The sequence below is a fragment of the Megalobrama amblycephala genome, linkage group LG4 (genome assembly GCF_018812025.1).
Source record: "Megalobrama amblycephala isolate DHTTF-2021 linkage group LG4, ASM1881202v1, whole genome shotgun sequence".
Lineage (NCBI taxonomy): Eukaryota > Metazoa > Chordata > Actinopteri > Cypriniformes > Xenocyprididae > Megalobrama > Megalobrama amblycephala.
Window position 1 is genome coordinate 4,849,727 of NC_063047.1, and position 22,312 is coordinate 4,872,038.

At 36.2% G+C, this 22,312-nt stretch overlaps 2 protein-coding genes across 5 annotated transcripts in view; one reads left to right on the forward strand and one right to left on the reverse strand.

Moving 5' to 3' along the window:
- myo1ca (myosin Ic, paralog a) overlaps positions 1–13,138 on the reverse strand; it is a 35,189-nt gene extending 22,051 nt beyond the window's left edge. Inside the window, exons 1-2 of one of the 4 annotated variants that reach the window (XM_048186906.1) lie at positions 12,980–13,138; positions 12,632–12,825 (exon numbers count right to left, since the gene is read on the reverse strand). Coding sequence is in view for 1 of the 4 variants with exons in the window: in XM_048186903.1 (XP_048042860.1) it covers positions 4,082–4,099 (18 nt within the window). In the remaining 3 variants the exon portion in view is untranslated. Of the gene's footprint in view, positions 1–4,081; positions 4,465–12,631; positions 12,946–12,979 lie in introns of those variants that run through there. The other 3 variants (XR_007184480.1, XM_048186904.1, XM_048186903.1) reach the window with 3 other exon arrangements.
- Positions 13,139–19,452: 6,314 nt separating this feature from the next.
- chrm1b (cholinergic receptor, muscarinic 1b) lies at positions 19,453–21,032 on the forward strand. Its single transcript, XM_048186910.1, has one exon. The coding sequence runs from the start codon at positions 19,453–19,455 to the stop codon at positions 20,929–20,931; it is 1,479 nt and encodes a 492-aa protein (XP_048042867.1). The 3' UTR covers positions 20,932–21,032.
- Positions 21,033–22,312: the final 1,280 nt, after the last annotated feature.

Below are 22,312 nucleotides of genomic sequence, written 5' to 3' on the forward strand. Positions count from 1 at the left end.
GCTCAAGGGTAAAAGCGCTCAGATTTTGCCTGCATGAAGAATTTCTTAAAGTAGCTATAGGACCTCTCTAAAAAACAGCATGGATGTCACAACAGAGACTTCAAGTAGGCAGATACCACAAACTATTCAGCTGGAGGAATGTATTGTGCAGGTCTGCTCAAAGATGCAGAGCTGATGGGTGGAAGTGATTATTAGAGAAAGCAACTTTTTAATCAAACAATAATAAAGAACCAACTGAAGATGGCAACACACAGCTGAGCGCAGATAAACACTATTGACCACAAACAACGTGTACATTGCGGTTGGTTCTGTGTTCATGCTGTTATGAGGTCCACCAGATTTCTGATCTTTTTTGCCATTCTATTTATTTCAGGCCCTGTTTACACCCAAGCCTGGCTCCAGCTTAGTTGCAGAAAGAAGGGAGAGGGAGGTCTGCAAGAGTGGGATAAGCTCCTCCTTTTGGATCTGGGCCTGTTTACACCTGGTATTAACAACCGTCCCGGGTGATTGAATCAGAAGTGGTCAGCTGAGACACATTACTGTTTACACCTGGTGTTTACATGCATCTAAAACGTGCCTCCTGTGAATACTTGTGGTTTCGTCAAGGGGAGGGTCACTAAATTCATGACTACATACATCACTTACTACATCAGTGTGAAAAAAATGCAACTTCCATTTTCTCAGACAAATGCTATTTTAAAGTTTGACATCATAAAAAATTAAAGTCAACTTTTAGGCCACTTATTATGAACAAATGTAAAATATTAAAAAAATAATAATAATAATAAAAATAAAAAAAAATAAAAAAAAATCGCAGTTATCGCAAATCTTAGTTTGCTTGCTGATGATGCACTTGAAAACGTGTGGTTTTGGTAAAAACATGAGGACTTATAATGACATAAATAATTGATATTCATAACAGATGTTTTAGCTCTATGTAGTGTTTTTGATTATATTTTGTTGTAAAAGTTATGTTTAAGTTATTCTTTTCAGTGAAGTTTCTTCCATTTCAATAAGTTTAACAACTTGTATTGGTCTAGAAAGTAACTCTTTATGCTGTAACCATTTCCATTTGCTCAGCAAACTGATAGACAATTTAGGCAAACTAAGAAAGTTCTACATCACTTTCTTGTAAAGTTAATGCTCAACTTAACTTAAAATGCAAGCTTACTGACCTACTACAAGTAAAAAAAAATAAAAAAAATAAAAACAATTATTTTCAGTTTAGAATTTATTATGTTTGATGAAAGTACAGAGCAATTTTAATTTTAAAAAGTTTAATCAACTTTTTTGGAGGTAGTTTTATTTTCAACAGTTGCTCAAAATGGAGGAAACATCAGATGCAAAAGAGATCTCAAGTTGCTTGTGTGACTCAAATCCCGAGTTCCTGTACTGTATGTTTGTGTCACACACTGTCTATCCAACAAAGAATTCTGATTAAAGTGCCCTTATTATGGATTTTTGAAAATTATCTTTCATGTAGTGTGTAACATAGCTCTAAGTGAATGAAAACATCCTGCAAAGTTTAGAATCTGAAAGTGCATCGTATATAAAGTTATTTTCTCTCAAAAGTAAGAGTCGACTCTGAGTCGATTAAACAAGTCATTTGTAAAACGAATCCCAAGCCGTTTCGTTGTGATGTCACAATGAAACATTAGCATATTGCCTGCCCACTTATTGCACATGCAGACGCCAGGGAAAATTCATTTTTTCAACAATACCACAGCAGTACAGGTGCTGGTCATATAATTAGAATATCATCAAAAAGTTGATTTATTTCACTAATTCCAAGTGAAAACTTGAAGTTTGAAACTTTCATTATATTCATTCATTACACACAGACTGATATATTTCAAACGTTTATTTCTTTTAATTTTGATGATTATAACTGACAACTAAGGAAAATCCCAAATTCAGTATCTCAGAAAATTAGAATATTGTGAAAAGGTTCAATATTGAAGACACCTGGTGCCACACTCTAATCAGCTAATTAACTCAAAACACCTGCAAAGGCCTTTAAATGGTCTCTCAGTCTAGTTCTGTAGGCTACACAATATGGGGAAGACTGCTGACTTGACAGTTGTTCAAAAGACGACCATTGACACCTTGCATAAGGATGGCAAGACACAAAAGGTCATTGCAAAAGAGGCTGGCTGTTCACAGAGCTCTGTGTCCAAGCACATTAATAGAGAGGCGAAGGGAAGGAAAAGATGTGGTAGAAAAAAAGTGTACAAGCAACAGGGATAACCGCACCCTGGAGAGGATTGTGAAACAAAACCCATTCAAAAATGTGGGGGAGATTCACAAAGAGTGGAAGCAGTTGGAGTCAGTGCTTCAAGAACCACTACACACAGACGTATGCAAGACATGGGTTTCATGGGTTTGCTTCCTGCTGCTGACCAACTTTTTGGAGATGCAGAATTAATTTTCCAACAGGACTTGGCACCTGCACACAGTGCCAAAGCTACCCGTACCTGTTTTAAGGACCATGGTATCCCTGTTCTTAATTGGCCAGCAAACTCACCTGACCGTAACCCCATAGAAAATCTATGGGGTATTGTGAAGAGGAAGATGTGATATGCCAGACCCAACAATGCAGAAGAGCTGAAGGCCACTATCAGAGCAACCTGGGCTCTCATAACACCTGAGCAGTGCCACAGACTGATCGACTCCATGCCACGCCGCATTGCTGCAGTAATTCAGGAGCCCTAACTAAGTATTGAGTGATGTACATGCTCATACTGTCATGTTCATACTTTTCAGTTGGCCAAGATTTCTAAAAATCCTTTCTTTGTATTGGTCTTAAGTAATATTCTAATTTTCTGAGATACTGAATTTGGGATTTTCCTTAGTTGTCAGTTATAATCATCAAAATTAAAAGAAATAAACATTTGAAATATATCAGTCTGTGTGTAATGAATGAATATAATATACATGTTTCACTTTTTGAATGGAATTAGTGAAATAAATCAACTTTTTCATGATATTCTAATTATATGACCAGCACCTGTACAATCTTTTGTTTTGTTTCCGTCATTTTACTGACGACTGCTTCTCAAACCTCAGGAAGTTTAACACAGGATTAACAAAACACTTGGTCTTAAAATATGGATCAATGCCCAGTTTATTTGGGCCAGCTTGCTCCTCTGAATCTCAACCTGTAAGTATGATTAATAATTGATGTTTATATTTTCTAGCGATCGTTCAATATTCGTAGTTTTGTATGTTATGTTGTGTAACGTACACCCTAGTCTGTCTCCTGCTATCCAGCTAACTCATGTTTCTGTAGTTCTGCTATTCAGATTTGGGTAAAGGAATTGTCTAAAAATTTGTCGATTAATGCAGCTTGTCTGTCTTATTACTTGGAGTAATGATCAAGGATGGAGCACGACTTTAGTTTACAATTCTTTGAACTGCTTCTAACGAATCGTTTAAAAAACATCGAATACTCAGGTGAAATTAAATGTGTGAGAAAACAAAAGTGTTTTCTGACCCTGCATTCATGTAAACCTGTTGTAGGAGACTCCCAAAACAATATTAAGAACCTTAAAAAAGGTCAGAATAGGGGCACTTTGAGTTTGAGTGCTCTATATGGTATTTCAAAACCAGCAGCCTGTGGACACCATTCCTACAGCTGGGAATGTGGGTACTGTACTCCCTGAGGGAGATGTACTACAGCTTTGCTGTATAATCTGGCACTGAGCCGTTTCTCTGGGCTTTTGAGTTTATATGTCTCCAGCTCTTCCATATAAGGGCCGTTTTGTGCTCTGCAGCCCATATGAGTGATCTCTGGCTTGGACAATAAGATAGGCAGACTGGCCTCGTAGGAAAGATGTGTGTCACCAGAGCTATGCATGACATGCTATGCATAAAAGAGTGGCAAATCAACGACAAAACCTCTGTACTCACTCAAACAATCAGAAAAAAACATGTTTGTAATCAGCCATTTATATACAACGGAATCAACAAGTGGGACATTGGTTTCACCTTTACAAACTAAAACATCACTGTTTGAACACAGGAATACAGACATACACGACACACCTACATAGACAGATGTAATTAAAACAAGAAGTCTTACCCTACGGCGGTACTTCATCCTTCTCCCCCTCTCTCTCTCTCTCTCTCTCTCTCTCTCTCTCTCTGTGTCTTTCTCTTTAAGGGAATCCCTCACTCCTGGTGGTTATGAACTAATAATCTTCAGGGTGTTGTTGACAAGTCTGTGTGTGCATCCTATCACATGCGGGTACTCCTCTCGGCTCGGCATGTGACACACTCCAAAATCTTCTACCCTGTCATATACTGAAGCACAGGCACATCCATATTCATACATGCTCACGGTCCATCCTCTATGCTTGCAAACTAGGAGAGCTCTCCTTTCTCTCTCTCACTCACTCTCTAAATAAAACAAATGTATTCATTCTCTGTTGCTCTAGAAGTCCATGAAGGGAAAACTTTGACGACAATCTCCCACACCCAAAGCCCCACCCACATGATTAGTCAAAAGACCACTTTAAAAACTTCACAAACAACTCTCTCTCTCTCTCTCTCTCTCTCTACTGTTATCAAACTTTCTTGCATTACTTTGTAAGTCAATCTCTGTCAGACTCTCTCTCACTTTTTCCTATTTTCATTAGATCTCTAAGTTTCTATTTCCACCATCTGCAATCCTTCTCTTTCCCTTTGTACACAGAAAAAAAGCAGGGCTGAGTCATCCCTTACTAAGGAAGGGAAGAGAAAAAGGGTTGCCTGTTTAACTTATGCACAGTCTAACTTGTGTAAGTATGAAGTGAATAAACAGAGAGACAAGAAAAATAGTCTAACATCTTCTGATCGCTGACACTACATGCAAACATGACTATAGGCTATTAAAATGGCCAAACAAAGTCACATGATTCAACCTCAAAACATTTTTTTCTCCTCCCTCCCTTTCGCTCTTTCCCTCCTCAGTCCTCCCTCTTTTTCCTCACACGCTCAGGCACATTTGTAACAAATGATCACTAAATAGCTGTCAGATGCATAAATATCATTCGTCAGCAAAAGACTATTTGTCTCTTTTTTTGCCCTGTTTTCTCTCTCTTAAAATTACAAACAGATGAAGCACAGAAACACTGCAAACACAACTAAGCCTTTCAAAAGCTCTTTTTTTTTTTTTTTACCACAGTTACATTGGACCAGCAATGCTTAAAGAGTGCTCATATAGATTATAACAGCACCAGGACATTTCAACATTTGTAGTGCAAGTATCCGCATAGTCGTGAGGAAAAAACATTCTCAGTGTTTTCTCACACTCCAGGTTCAGAGCGGGCAGACAACAATAAGATGAAAACCTGAAGTTAATTAAAGAGTTATTAAAGAGCATTTTGAGCAGGGAAGGAAAATTGCCATACTCTAAGCAAAATGTAAAGACTGATAATTCTTTTGGAACTATTTTAATGGACTCTATGCAAACCTACTGCCTACATAGTTCCGTTAAAATCTTAGTGCTATGTGGTATCAGCAAACTCTTTCGATCAAATTGTTGATCATAACTAATTACATAATTATATAGTATATAGTATATAGTAAACATAACATTTTAGTATATGGGTCAATGATGTGATGGGTCATTTTTTGTCCAAAGACCTTAATAATAATAAAAAACAAAGATATGACATCCAAAGTATGTAAGGTAGTACAACTATCTTTTTTATTGACTCCAAAAGGTTTTAATTATATTTTCCTACATATAAAGGTATTTTAAATATTTTGAAGTGTCAAAGGGTCATTCGGTTTAACCGTCCAAAGGCCAATACAGCCATTTCATTTGTGATTAAAATAAATTAAAATGTAATGTATATATTTTTTATTCTGGCATGATTTTATAACATCATATATCAACATAGTGCAAAATGGTATTAAAATTATGTGTAGAAGTCACTGCTTTGTTATGAGAAAAAATTAATTTCATTGATGTCATTCGGAGTAACCAATATAAAAGGACCGTTTTGGATCAAGTCATGCTGTCAATATCATGTGACAGGATGTGACATCATTCAGACACCTGCAAAGGACCACATGGTTGTGAAGCAAAGTAACTAACTCTCTCTTAACTATTTGAAAAATTCATGTTTTCACTTGCTCAAACGCATGTCCTAAAACGCATTGTCCTTTTTCTAACTAGCTAGTTAGATATCAGCCTGTTAGCATTGTTTGAAAATATCGTCATTCGGTATAACCAAAAGTGTCATTCGGTAAAACCGAAATTTTGGTTAAACTGAATGACTTTTTTGGTGACAGATTTTGTCCATCTTGTAAAAAATGACATAAGCAGTGTTAATTGATTAACAAAAACCCAATCTCATTGTTAACACTTAATAAAACTTCAAAATTAATTATATCTCCATTATGTTTTTTTTACACTTTTAAAAACCTTATTTGTCAATGACCCATATATATAATATAAACAATGTTTTACTTTAATGTTCTGTGTAATTTTCTCAAAAATTCTCAGCTGGAATTTGCGATAACCACTGAGGCCAAATGCGGACGCGTCTGGGCAATCCATTAGCAAAGAAAAAACATTTGACCTCGCAAGACATCACAAGACATTTGTTGTACTGCTGTGATTACCAGAGGTCAAATTAAAGTCATGCTGATATCTAGTACAAGAGTGAGACTGCAAGAGTGACATTGCTTAAAAAAATGGGAAAAAACAAGATCAAGGTTCAAGAATTATTTAGAATTATAGAATTATTACTGTATTTTGAAAATCATTTCAGACTTGCTGACTGTCTGCGTTTAGCCAAACCATCATACAGTTGGAAACACTTGGCTTGTGTAGAGGAGGCCTGATAATCTCATTAATTATATTTATAGGGCTCGTGGAAAGGAGGAGGGAGACAGGAAGATCAGATTTTAATCAATCCAGCATGCCACTTATAATACGGATACAGAGAGTATACAATTTCATAATCTCCTATTCAAATTTAAACGCAAATCTACTAACGGATATCAATGAGCAGCTAATCATGCATATTGCCATCTCAAGAGCTGAATGAATTATTCACAGCATCAGACATAGAAAACATGCAGCAGTGATGGACATGGTAACCATGGAAGCAGACAACAAACACACATAAACACGCCCACGCACATCTAGTACATAATTAATCTGGTGATGAACACATGATAAAGACAAACTCATGCCAACCCCCTTCAGTCTCATGCAATGCCTTTTCAAACTCACACATAAACAAACAGTTTGTGTGTGTGCTGTAGGTTCACTTCAGAGCTGCTGTCTTGTTTTTGCTTCAGCGTGGTTTGGCATTTCGCCTCTCTACATAAACAATTGTGTCTTTCACTTAAAAGCAAACATGTACACATATGAGAACACATGCACAAACATCCTGTACTGCCCACCTGAACCATCATCACATCACTGATCACTTGAAAAACAGACTAACACACTGAAACACATAAAACACACACAAATACCTTCTAGCACTTATTCAAGTGGTCATCACACTTTTAACTGAAAGCATCTCTGAGCAGACATGGCATCTTTGTATGTTCACTGTATGAATCAGTTTTAGATTCACTGTACAGATGACAGAAATACAGACTAAACAAAATAAAGGAAAACGCGTTCTGATGACGGAAGTGATCTCTCGCACTTATACTTCAATGACTACTCACTAACCGGATACGCAGGGCAGTTGGACATAGTGTTTTTAGAGGTAAAAAATTATATAAATACTGTTTGGTTTCTCGCACAAACCAATCGTTTCGTGTCTTGGGACATCAATGTGTTGTCACGAGCCGCAGGGTTTAATTTGGATTTGTCTGTGCGTGTTTTTTTGACTCTTATAGATTGTGTTGCCATTGACATGCATTATACAACTGACAGACGGCAACGGTTGGAGTTAAAAATCATCATTTGTGTTCTACTGAAGAAACAAAGTCACCTACATCTTGGATGCCCTGGGGGTAAGCAGATAAACATCAAATTTTCATTTTTGGGTGAACTATTCCTTTAACACACACACACACACACACACACACAAAAAAAAAAAAAAGAATATGAACATGAAAAGGTTAAATGGTTCTGAAAAAAAAAAAAAAAAAAGTCACACTTGTGCTCCTTGCGATCAAAAATGACTGCATTGGAAATGAATGGGAGATGAATTTCATCTAGTGAAAACTTTTGGTACTGCAGCCAAACAAAATCTTATTGAAAGCTCATTTTTTGAGATAGTAAGATCAGATTTGGAACACAACTTGTTTAGATTTATGGCTTTGCATTTGCAGTTTTAGAGTAAAATGTGTTTTTGAAAATATATATTTCATATAAAATTTAAAATTATATTTTTGTGCATTTTTCATAACAATAAACGTAAATTTCTGTAACTTTTTTAAATAACTTTTTAAATCTTTTTTCACTTTAGCAATAATTTGCCAAGTGTCGTCTTTGAAAAGAGATCAAAATTAAGTCTGTGTTCTAAAGCATTCAAAATTTATGAAAGTTTTAGTTGGAAATTTTATTTTCAGGTCTATGCTCAAAAGTGACTAAATAAATAGATTATAACTACAGCATAAATATAATTTAGTACCATAAATTCCCCTAAAAAATACAAAATATTGAATAAAAAACCATCATCGAACTAAAATATAGTACGTTCATTTCATTAAAATAAAAATTGGTCATTTTTGACCGACAAGCGAAGAGCACCAGAGGTTTTAAAGGGAAATTTTTTCTGAATATCATGACTATTTTTGTCCCCTTGCTATTTAAAGATACATGTTAAAGGAATAGTTCACCTAAAAATGAAATTTCTTTAATCATTTACTCAACCTCATGTCATTCTAAACCTGTATGATACAAAAGAAGATATTTCAAAGAATGTTTCAACTGTTTTTGTCCAAATAATGAAAGTCAATGGGGTCCAAAAGAACATTGTTTTGTATGGACAAAAAAACCCACTGAGACAGTCATATGGGTTTAGAACAACATGAGGGTAAATGATGACAGAATTTTCATTTTTAGGTTAACTAAACTACTGAGATGTTAGATTCTTGATCAAGTCTTTGTACAGTTTCAAACTGCTTCAATCCAAGAAACACCTTAACAAATTCATTCCTCTAAATAATGGAAATAATCAAACCACTATGGCAGATCATTCTTGCAAGCAGAGTTTCTTTAAAGCAAGAGAACAATGTTTAATTTCTTCTTCTACTTGACCCATGATGCATGGATAAGTATTAATGCTTATTTACAAATGCTCCCTGCTTAGACTGTTTCATGGAGCCAACTACATTGCATCCCACCCTGTCCCCAATGTGAGACTTGACCCCTGGTAATATCATAGGCTTGGAACAGAGCAATGCAGAAATACTTTGTTGCAATAGTTGCAAAAGTGCTACATTCCATTAAACAGCACTGCACATGTTGATTGGCAAAACATGCTTTCTCTGACAATAAAGAATATATTAATAATACTTCCCAGGTTTGTCCGATTTGCAATTTTCATATTACATTTATTTGACTTCAGTGTTATATTTGATTTAGGGTTCTACTTTTGTTATTAGGTAAATACTGTAGCTGCCTGCAGGTGTCACCAATATGGCAGAGAAGTAATCTTGCTCAACAAACTGTGCAATTCCTTGCATCACACATAAGATTTAAGACAGCTGGAATTAGTTCTAAGGGCAAGTTTTGCTTGGGGTGACATACAAGATGAAAACTCCCATTCAGAGATGCTTTAGGCAGTTACCAGGATACAAATCCTAAAATGACTGAAAAAGTGTCACACGCAATTGCCATACCTACCGTTTCCATTTTCACGATAGTCAACGCTGTATGAATAATTTGGGAATAATCAAAACTGATGTTAATTTAAAAATCATTAGACCAGCTATAATGGAAAAAGAAATGTGGGAGAAGCAGATTGAATCTCAGACAAGGACACATATGTGTAATGTAATCACTGAAGCTTAGTTTAGGCTGCAAACACATAATAATGCAACAAAGGTCAAACTTTGAAAGACCGTTTTGTAACAGTTCACTAGAGATAATGAAGTACATCATTGCTTTAAGCTATGTAAATTGTGTGTAAATTAACATGTAAATGATCATATTGTATAGATCACTTATGAACATGCTTTTCATATTTGGTCTATCTAAAAGTGGGTGGGGGGGATACGCTATAAGGGCGTTTCTTCAAACATGTTTGTGGAGTTTTAGACAATTCTAGAGGAAAACTCTTAAAACGCAATTCAAATTATCACAAGCTTATTTAATTTATCAGCTAAAAGCATTTTAACAATGGACATGCATAACGAGAGATTTCTGTCACTTTTTCTTATTTCCACCACAACATCACTTATCACCACATTTCCAATGATGTAGTATTGTGTTTTGTATTCTCTGTGGTGAAATTTTTTCGGAAACACTCCCTAGTGTTGCTAAAGCTAGTGTCAAAGCATTTTATGTATCCTAAATACATTTCTCTTCACTAATACTGTTGCATCCATTGTCAATATACAAACCCGATTCCAGAAAAGTTGGGACACTGTACAAATTGTGAATAAAAACAGAATGCAATGATGTGGAAGTTTCAAATTTCAATATTCAGAATACAACATAGATGACATATCAAATGTTTAAACTGAGAAAATGTATCATTTTAAGGGAAAAATAAGATGATTTTAAATTTCATGGTATCAACACATCTCAAAAAAGTTGGGACAAGGCCATGTTTACCACTGTGTGGCATCCCCTCTTCTTTTTATAACAGTCTGCAAACATCTGGGGACTGAGGAGACAAGTTACTCAAGTTTAGGAATAGGAATGTTGTCCCATTCTTGTCTAATACAGGTTTCTAGTTGCTCAACTGTCTTAGGTCTTCTTTGTCGCATCTTCCTCTTTATGATGCGCCAAAACATTTCAGTACCCGGATCCTTCTTCTATGCAGCCATGATGTTGTAATTGATGCAGTATGTGGTCTGGCATTGTCATGTTGGAAAATGCAAGGTCTTCCCTGAAAGAGACGACGTCTGGATGGGAGCATATGTTGTTCTAGAACTTGGATATACCTTTCAGCATTGATGGTGCCTTTCCAGATGTGTAAGCTGCCCATGCCACACGCACTCATGCAACCCCATACCATCAGAGATGCAGACTTCTGAACTGAGCGCTGATAACAACTAGGGTTGTCCTTGTCCTCTTTAGTCCGGATGACATGGCATCCCAGTTTTCCAAAAAGAACTTCAAATTTTGATTCGTCTGACCACAGAACAGTTTTCCACTTTGCCACAGTCCATTTTAAATGAGCCTTGGTTCAGAGAAAACGCCTGCACTTCTGGATCATGTTTAGATATGGCTTCTTTTTTGACCTATAGAGTTTTAGCCGGCAACGGCGAATAGCACGGTGGATTGTGTTCACCGACAACGACGTTTTCTGGAAGTATTCCTGAGCCCATGTTGTGATTTCCATTACAGTAGCATTCCTGTATGTGATGCAGTGCCGTCTAAGGGCCCGAAGATCACGGGCATCCAGTATGGTTTTTCGGCCTTGACCCTTACGCACAGAGATTGTTCCAGATTCTCTGAATCTTTGGATGATATTATGCACTGTAGATGATGATAACTTCAAACTCTTTGCAGTTTTTCTCTGAGAAACTCCTTTCTGATATTGCTCCACTATTTTTCGCCACAGCATTGGGGGAATTGGTGATCCTCTGGCCATCTTGACTTCTGAGAGACACTGCCACTCTGAGAGGCTCTTTTTATACCCAATCATGTTGCCAATTGACCTAATAAGTTGCAAATTGGTCCTCCAGCTGTTCCTTATATGTACATTTAACTTTTCCAGCCTCTTATTGCTACCTGTCCCAACTTTTTTGGAATGTGTAGCTCTCATGAAATCAAATGAGCCAATATTTGGCATGAAATTTCAAAATGTCTCACTTTCAACATTTGATATGTTATCTATATTCTATTGTGAATAAAATATAAGTTTATGAGATTTGTAAATTATTGCATTCCTTTTTTATTCACAATTTGTACAGTGTCCCAACTTTTTCGGAATCAGGTTTGTATATATATATGGAGGTAAAATTATTCATTGTGTTGGAAATGATGCCACAACTGTGGGATAGTCATAGGGTAAAAATATATACAGATATTTTCTACATCATAAGAATTGAAATGGTTTAAAATTATATCACAATAGCCTAAATCTGTAGCCTATGCTACATGAAGGTCATTTCATGAAGCAAAATAAATGATAAAAAGTTTGCACATCAGTTTAAATGTAACATTAGCATAACAAAAACAGTTTAAATCTTATTGAAAAATAAATCCCTAGGACATAAAAATGTCTAAAGGTGAAGAAACGCCCATACACATTACAGTTTGCTTAAGTTATTAGGTTTTTTTTTTCTTTTCAACCGTTTAGTCCTAATTACTCTTGCCACGAGACGCTTAGAAATAAGTTAATAGGCAGCATTAAGCGACGAGACACGGTGAGGAACGTTAAACCGACAGCCGCCAAACTACAAGGTTTTGTAGAATCCACCAAATTCAGTGAGCAATCATCGATTAGATGGAAAGATTAGACTACTAAATACATTTAGGAGCCATTTGTCTTACCTGTAAGTTTTCTGGTCTGGTTTTAACAGCACAGCAGCCTCAAGTCCACCAAAGGTCAAGCTCGCGCTGTGCAGAGAGGACGCGCGCTACGGTCCGCTTCGCTTCAGTGATGCTTCACGGGCATCACATGTCATTCCTGTAGACAGGTGTAGAGAGCACAGCCCACCTGTGGCGCGAGCACATAACTGACTGAACTGAGGAAAGAGAAAAGAAGACAGACATAAACAAATTACCTTGTTAATGAGCAATTTAAATATTCTACGAACACGACTAATGACAGTGGGCGGGAGCAGTTGTGGAATTCCTGTCCCACGGATGAGCGGTTAAAACAATGGGAAACGCACACACCCCACAAAATTGTTTTCTCAGATGGTTTTCCACTGTCGGTCCAGCCCCTCTGGCGCCCCAGAACATCCCAAGGACTCAAACGTTCCGTTAAAGTGCAGAGCGCAATGGTTTATTAACATTTGTAGAAATAAAAAAATAAACAGTACTGCACTGCTTACGACAATATATGTAGCCTACATACGAGACTCAAAAGAGAACGCAAAACTGTCATAATAGTCATTTGAGATGTATGTGTGGAGAAAGAGTCTGGCGCCCCCTGCTGTCTGTAGCTCAATTATGCAGAACAGTGTTTCAACCACTTCAGATCCTGCATCCATTGGAATAGAGATGGTGCGTGCGTGCGTGCGTGTGTGTGTATGTGTAAACCAATCAAATTTTAAGCTTTCGTAATACGATTAATGCCTGGTCACTTATTGGTCCTTGATCAACCAATCACAATGAAGATATGATCTACAACTGCTAGACAGAGGTAAGCCCATTTTTTACCTTTTATATGCTGATTTAGCCTCATCAACTTGCACCTATTATAAGCTTAATAGTTATTATAAGTGATAATATTCAAAGTTAATCTGAAGATCTTTCAGAGCTGTAGAACACAGAATTCAATGTTAATCGCAATGGACATCAGGTCTTGAAAGACATCTTCAGGAACCTCATAACTTAGCTGTGTGCCAGGTTGTGAAATTTATTATTATTTTTATATGATTTTATGTCTTAATATGATTATTATTGATATGATGTTAATATGACTAAAACTAAGCTGTCATTCAGTTTTTCAATCATTTTAGTGAAAAACAGCAACATGAGAGTGAAAACACAGCAACACACTATATAAATCATATATTTATCAAAACCAGCAAGTACACAACATCTACAAACACCCACAGAGATATACAAACATACTCGAATTCATCAACTGCAACCAACAAATGTTAGGTTAGTTCACCCAAAAATGAAATTTCTGTCATTAATTACTCGCCCTCATGTCGTTCCACATCCGTAAGACCTTCGTTCACCTTCGGAACACAAATTAAGATATTGTTGATGAAATCTGAGGGTTTCTGACCCACCCATAGGCAGCAACGTCATAGCAACTTTTAAGGCCCAGAAAAGACATTGTTAAAATAGTGTGACTGTGGTTCAAACTTAATGCTATGAAGCGACGAGAATACTTTTTGTGCGCAAAAACGAAAAAAAATAATAATAATTTATTCAACAATTTCTTCTCTCCGCTGTCAGTCTCCTATGCTGTTTCCATTGTAAAAACAGTGCAGCGCTTCCCTGTTCTACGTCAGAACTCAGTATTAGCCGACGCTGTTCACGTGAGCAGCGCGACGCATGCGTGTGATACTGACGCATGAGCCGGACAATAGAGTGGTGCAGGTATGATGTCAGAATCCTGAAGTCTAATTCATCACTGGTTCCTTTGAGATTTTCCTATTGGGTTTTATAATGGGGTTTTTCGATTTATGTGTAAAATAAAGCCTGTGGTAAACAACTTAACTATACTTTGACATTTTGTTCTACAATGTAAATTACACACACCTATACTGAAAATGTGAATTTTTTAAGCAGTTATGTTCAATTTTGAAAATTTATGTTTTTAATAAGTAACTAGATAAGACAGCTGAAGGTGTGAGTGTGTACATTATAGAACAAAACGTCAAAGCATCATGAAGTTGTGTCTATAGGCTTTATTTTACTCATAAATTGAAAAACCCCATTATAAAATCCCATTGGAAAATCTCAAAAGGAACCAGTGATGAATTAGACTTCCGGGTTCTGACATCATATCTGCACCACTCTATTATGAGCCGCCATTCTGACGGAGAACACGGAAGCGCTGGCACGTCCTGATATTGCTGAGTCAGATGCATTCCTGGGTCAACATATTTTGTTGATCCTGGATCAACATTCTAGTCTGAAAATTTAGTCTTAAACCTATTCCTACCCCTAAACCTAACCCTACCCATAAGTTATCCCAAAAATCAGAGGGAAATGACAGATGAATAACACTGATGTAGAAGCACCAATTCATGATTTTAAGCCTAAACTTGACATAATCTGTAAACTTGCCCCTCAAATCTGATTGGTTGATTTGAATGTTGTTCCAGGATCAACAAAAATGTTGACCCAGGAACATGTTGAACTCAGCAATATCAGGTTATGCGAAGCGCTGCACTGTCTATAACATAAACAGTGTAGGAGACTGACAGGGGAGAGAAGAAACTGTTGAATAAAGTTATTTTTGTTTTGTTTTTACGCACAAAAAACATTCTCGTTGCTTAATAACATTAAGGTTGAACCATTGTAGTCACTTTGACTATTTGAATGATGTCTTTACTACTTTTCAGGACCTTGAATGATGGTAATTACATTGCTTTCTTTAAGAGATAAAAAAAAAATCTTTTGGATTTCATCAAAAATATCTTAATTTACATTCCCAAGATGAACAAAGGTCTTACAGATGTGGAACAACATGAGGGTGAGTACTTAATGACAGAAATTTCTTTTTTGGGTGAACTAACCCTTTAAGATGTAATTTTATAATCTTGTTTTTTTCTACATTCTTATTGCATTGCTCATTATTACAGTATGAATATTTCAAAATATTCAATGCTAGTTCACATACTGTTTAAACTGTAGTTCATAAGTATGGTTAAAATATGAGGATTTTTATGTTGCTTCAGCCGTGGTGTCCATTGTAGTGTAAAGAGTTTAAAAGTTTTACTCATTGGAAAAAAATGGTGGCTTGCTGCTTGGCTTGTAAGTTTATGTATGCATTAGTGTATGTACAACCTATTAAAAGCTAAAGGAAACACTGTAAAAGTTTTACCTTAGAGTTTGCGTGACCAGCCTCACAACTGTCGAGCCTGTTTTACGAGACAAAACACAGACATCCTAAGCATACGTTTATTTACAACATTTCTCACCTCTTTCCCTTTTGCTTCTACCTCTTGCAACGTTCATGGTCTTTCACACTTCCATCCTTTAAGCAGCAGACCTTTATTGTCATTTACCCAAACTACAATTAGGCATCTTTTAGCATTCATTGGAAGTACATTAAATACATAATTCTTTAATAATAATAATAATAATAAAACATTCATTAATACATAGGGGAGAGTGAGGTGAAACGGTGATTACCTTGTGGAGCAGTGCACAATTTTTAAGTAACCAGAGAGCAGATAGTATTTGCTAAAAACTTTATCTGCTCTTTGCATGTCAAAGCAAAATTGAAGGTTAAATAATTTGTGAAGATAATAATAAAATAAAATATCTTATTAAATAGATAGACAAATATATGATTTGGCTAAATTAGAATTACTTAAAAAAGCCAAACCCAAACTCAGAGACAGTGGTTTAGCTTTCGAAATGATGCTCTTTCATATATAATGATATTTTCATTTATCTTACAATAAAAAAAGAAGAAGAAAAAAGAAGTTGATGACTTGGTTATAGTGACACACACACACACACACACACACACACACACACACACACACACACACACACACACACACAAAAAAACCAAGGGTGCCCTTGCCACGTAATATCAGCCACTATTTTTCAACGAAATGATGCATGATTTTTTTTATGTTCCACAAACGTAAGTTGTAGTAAAAGACATCTCACGCTTACAAAGCCAGGAAACTGCAAGGAGGAAGCAACACATCATACTTCCCTTTATTCTTGGTTGGAATGGTGAACAGATACACATAGATACCCATAACAAAAATTTAAAGAAATTGATTTTTTTTTTTTTTTTTTTACTTACTAAAACTTTGCTCACTGTCCAGAAATCTGGATGATATTCTTCACTTAATCAAAATGTACAACATCACAACACTATCAATATTAAACATGTTTCTTAAAAAATAATAATAAAAATACTTGAAAATATTTTATCTGAAAAAAAAAAAAAAAAGTGTTATTCAATTGACAACAGATGGCTCAGTGTTATAAATGCGTCCTTAGCATTTGAGCGTATCATCAGAATACAACTGTGTATATTAGTTTTACCTCTGTCTCATTTCTCCTCACCTAGGGCACCTTAATTAAATGCAGCAAGTCTTACCTCACTCTCCTCTAATCAATAAATGAGCTGTTTGTGTGTGTGTGTGTGTGTGTGTGTGTGTATTCTGCCACAACAGCACTGCAGAAGTGACTGGAGTGAGAGAAAGAGATGATTACTAATTAACTACAAAGGTGTTTTGGTCTGTAATGATCTATAAAGGCAAACACACACACAATAGTCACTCACAAGAGCGTCACATTAAATGATAACAGAGGAAATTAAAAATTATGAAAATGGAAAACTGTTCAAATTTGTTTTACATAAAACACGAGCAGACTGTTTGCTAAGTATACAATGAACAAACTTAATAAACTTCTTTCCTCTCACTTCTATTATCAATTTACGTCATAATTCTATCCAAATGAGTACACATTTACATAAAAAAGACCCACAAACGAAATGTCTTTAACCACATAAATGAAACAAAAACATGTTATATGACTTACCGGCTGATTAAAATCTCTCTAAATTTAACCATTCTAGAATGTAGAATCTGGCAAGTAAAGAATTCCAAACATTAAATGAAACGCATGTATTTTTATTATCATTATTGTGTTGTTTCCCTTTAAATCTGGTTGTGGATTGTACAGCTACCTCACCAACTCCAAATGTAAACCTCATAGTGTACATGTATTAAACCATCACTGAGATGTAACCCAGGTCATTTGTACAGCAAGTATCATATATAAATAGAGAGAGAAAACAGTGTGACTAGCAATTGTTGTAACACACCATATTCATGTTTATAAATGAGGGTGAATAGTCACCATCCCATCTAGCTCATCAGCTCTCAGAGCTCATTTGAGGTAAACATGGAGAGAGGTGTCTGCACATCGTCACCAGTCCTTTGAGTATGAACAGTTGGCAGCCTCTCATTCAGTATTTACACGTATTATGACAGTCGCCTATTTCCGCCGCTGCAGCAAGAGGAGGACACATTGCCACCTCTAGCCAGACGAGGTGGATGAGCCAGTGGCGTATATGATGATACGATGAACTACAAAAAGTATTTTCTATGACCAGAACATCTTACAAGTCAAACACACCTGTGGATGTAGCTGTCGTTTGGGTATTGGTGATCATCAAATCCAATGGTGCAAAGTTGATTCCAAATGGCATCAGGTGTTAATGAGGCATTATCATACAGTGGACACCTGGAGAAATGGATAAATACACATCTTATTTTAAAATAAGTTTTTTAAGCTGTTTCCAAAAAGGTAAGTGTCCATTTATCATGCACTTATTATGTTAATCATATTGGCAACTACTTACATTACCATTTCATAGTAATATGCATTAAGATTTTATTTTTTTTGGAGAGTTTCAGGTCAAACACAGGGATTCAGGGCGTTGCCTGTAAATCAGCCTTTTATTTAAAGTTTGCTGTATTTACAAAGCTATATAGACAACTGAATCCAGCTAATTAATATATGGCTACACAAATTTACAACCATAAAACAGCTGGAATCTTTCTAAGGCCTAATAAAAATTTTAACAGCCAAAGAAAGACGATTCATTTTTGCTCTCTTGACTTCAAGGAGCAAACAACCAATTTATGCAGTCAATGTACATGACGTTAAAAAAAAAAAAAAAGAAAGAAAAAAAAAAGCTTTTTATAAATATATGAAAACAAATAATGTAAATACTTGAAATATAAACTACAATCATTACCCATTTCATTTAAATTCAGATATGGTGTTATACTCAATGTCCTTACAAAGGTAAACATGAGGCAGCAACATTACCGTTTGAGAGTGAGTTTTGCATGTTTTCCAGTTGTGCTTTGCTAAATTATGTTAAATTAAATAATGTTCTGAAACAGATATGCATAAAAGTTAGCATCTTAGCTCATAAGCCACATCTCATATACATGTCAATTCAAATATGTGTCTGTATAAGTCCAAACAACACACATATCAAACACTGAGAAAATAAAGTAAATGAAGACCTTTAGATCCTTTTTTTATGAGTTTTCAAATGAGGTGGTTTGAGGGTAAAAGACTTTCAGCTCTAATCATTGCACATTTAACATATTTGCCACTAAATGTTGGTACTAAAATGAAGGGAATACCAAATGTAAAGATTCAGGTATAAAATCTTCAGTAGTGAATGAGGCTCAATAGTAAACAGTAAAACTGGTAATTAACTTCATATGTAAGAAAAGGTTTAAGCGAGAACCAATTAAAATGATAGTGTTATCAAACAGCCAATCTCAGGCCTGAGAAATTACTGAGTGCGCTTTAAAAAAATTAAACCTTTCTATCTTTCTTACCTGAAAACAGAGTCACAGAGCGGCGGTGTTCACAACCAGTAATGCAGGAGACACTTTCTGGTTTTCCCCCTGAAGAATGTATTTGGCCATTCAAGGATCTGATGTTGTGTCTCCCCTGGGAACATGAACCACACTTGCACCTCACAGGCAACAAACCATACCACAGACCCACTCGGGGGTCATCAGGTATGGGAGGTGGTTCTGATTGTGCTCGTGACTGGACCGCTTTCCCTTATTACCATCCTGGGCAACTCACTGGTGGTCATCTCCATCCAAGTCAACAGTCAGCTACGGACCATCAGTAACTACTTTCTTATGAGTCTGGCCGTGGCAGACTTGATCTTGGGTACGGTGTCAATGAACCTATACACTGCATACATAATCATGGGCCGTTGGACATTGGGACATTTAGCTTGTGATCTGTGGTTGACTCTTGACTATGTAGTGAGCAACGCCTCAGTAATGAACCTGCTGGTCATAAGCTTTGACCGATATTTCTCAGTCACACGACCGCTGACTTATCGAACTAAGCGAACCCCGAAGACGGCAGTGGTATTGATCACTGTTGCGTGGGTGGTATCCTTTGTGCTATGGGGGCCTGCTATCTTGTTTTGGCCTCATGTGGAGGGACGACCATCCAGAGATGAAGCTCAAGTCTGTTCCATCCCCTTCTTGAAAGTACCTCTGATAACATATGGTACGGCCATTGCAGCATTCTACCTACCCGTCAGCATCATGATCATTCTGTACTGGCAAATTTATTGGGAAATTGAGAACAGAGCGAAAGGACTGGCTGGTTTTGTTGGGTCTGTGAAAAACACTACAGGTGTTCTGGATGGGTTGGACAAACAATCAATGCACAAAACCAGTACCAAGAGCAACTTGAGTCGCTCAAAGGAAGGAAATTCCAGAAAGGGACAAGGCTTTGCCAAAGGCATGTCAGTTGGGTGTTTCAATACGAGAAAGAAAACAGCAGCAAAAGTGCAGAAGTCAGTTCAAGAGAGTTGCAACAGCAGCTGGAACATTGAGGATGAGGATGATAGCACATTGTCGTCTTCCACAGATGAGGAACATGAGCAGAACATCAATGCAAAAACACCTTCATCCAATCAAGTCGCGATTAAGTTGAAGGACCTGCAAAGTAGATCAGAGGATACCAAGGGCGTGCAAGAACAGTTCAACTCATCAGCTGAGCATCCCACCAGACAGTCCCACTCAAAAACAGCCAGAAAGTCAGAAAACAGCATTTGCCACCAGCTCAGAGCAAAACATCGCATCAGTGCAATCATTAAGGAAAAAAAAGCGGCCCGGACACTAAGTGCCATCTTGTTGGCTTTCATCCTCACGTGGACACCATACAACATCATGGTTTTGGCTTCCATTTCATATTGTGTTCCTGAAAAGCTCTGGCAGCTGGGATACTGGCTTTGCTACGTAAACAGCACTGTAAACCCCATGTGCTATGCCCTATGCAATGAGTCCTTCCGGGTCACCTTCAAGGCTCTGCTACTTTGTCGGCGTGGAGATAAACGAAGGTGGGACACAAACAGCTGGAATCGCCATGCCTCTGTGAGGCAGAATAAGCCTTGTAGTACATTGTAATTTTTCACTTTATCATTTGTTATTCTACAGTATGGGTACTTTTAATTGATCAATGATCCAGATACAGTGCTTCAATTGGCAGACAATTTTCTAGGGAATAACGAGGTTTGTGTTAACTCTAAATAGGCTTGAATCATCTTTTACTTTTATATTTGTATAATTAAATTTGTGTGTGCCTCTGCTTTTACATAATACACTGTCATTACGCAAAACTGCTTGATTTTGATTCTTGTCAGACAGAAGTCAAAAGTTACTTAGCCTTGTGGTCATAACTCTTTGGCTACATCAAAAGCTGTAATTGTACTTCGTTCACATCCAACAAAAGAAAATCAAAAAAATCAATTGTGTATAATTTGGAATTGCCTTATGTATAGATGGAATAAATAAAAATTCTTTTGATGCCATTGTGGGTATTAAATAGTACTTTTTCAAAATTGCATGGAATAGAAATTTTTAAATAGTAAATATTTTTGTAAATGTTTATAGCAGTGGTTCTCAATCAGGGGGCCTCAAGATGACTTAAAATAATCTTTTAAATAAACTAAAGTTCTAACTAATACACCCTCAAACTTCTGGAATTCTACAATTTAAAATTTAAATTATATTTATTTTAGTTACGTATTTAGATGTGTTTTTGGACACTCAATTTCTGTAAATCAAAAAGGTGGTGTACCTATTGAATGTAAATGAACAGTACAGGCATTAAACAAGTGAACAATAAGTGATGAACAGTATACTCAAAACAAATTATGGTTTGTGAAAGTTTTATTTTTCTAGGGGGAAAAAGTACCATACATTAAAAACAAAATAAACAAATCCCCCGTAAGCAACCTAACAAAAACATTTTTTTTCTCCAAAAAATAAAGCAATACAAAAAAAAAAAAAAAAAAAACACAATAAATGGCCACTTTCTCTCTAGATAAACTGTGTAGTTTTTAGAAAGATTCAGGTAAACTGTTATATTTTATATGTGTTATATTTTAATAATAGTTAGTTGGCTGATACCATAAAGCTAAATGATCAAATTCCCCATAATCCTTTACTATGCCTGTACTGTGAGAGTACAACAGAGTGAGTTTAAGCTAAATGTTATGTGTTATGTATAAACAACCATGTAAGGTAAACATGCAGTAACTAAACTGAGAATGAAAAATAAAACAACGATAAGATCCTGTACATGTTATGAATGAGCAATAATTAATGTATCAGCATCTGATATAAGCCTAAACCTTTATGGAGGTCTGCAGTTATTTTGAAACTGAAGACTTACAGAGTACACAGAACTCATCTCAGGTCAATTCATTTCTTCTTTCAGTATACATTTACAAAGAACAGGGTTGAAAGAGCCAGTTGCATGCACTGCTCTAGATTTATTCTTTAA

Bases quoted from the DNA above. Each gene is read 5' to 3' on its own strand.
- chrm1b (XM_048186910.1), top strand. From the start codon at position 19,453: ATGAACCACACTTGCACCTCACAGGCAACAAACCATACCACAGACCCA.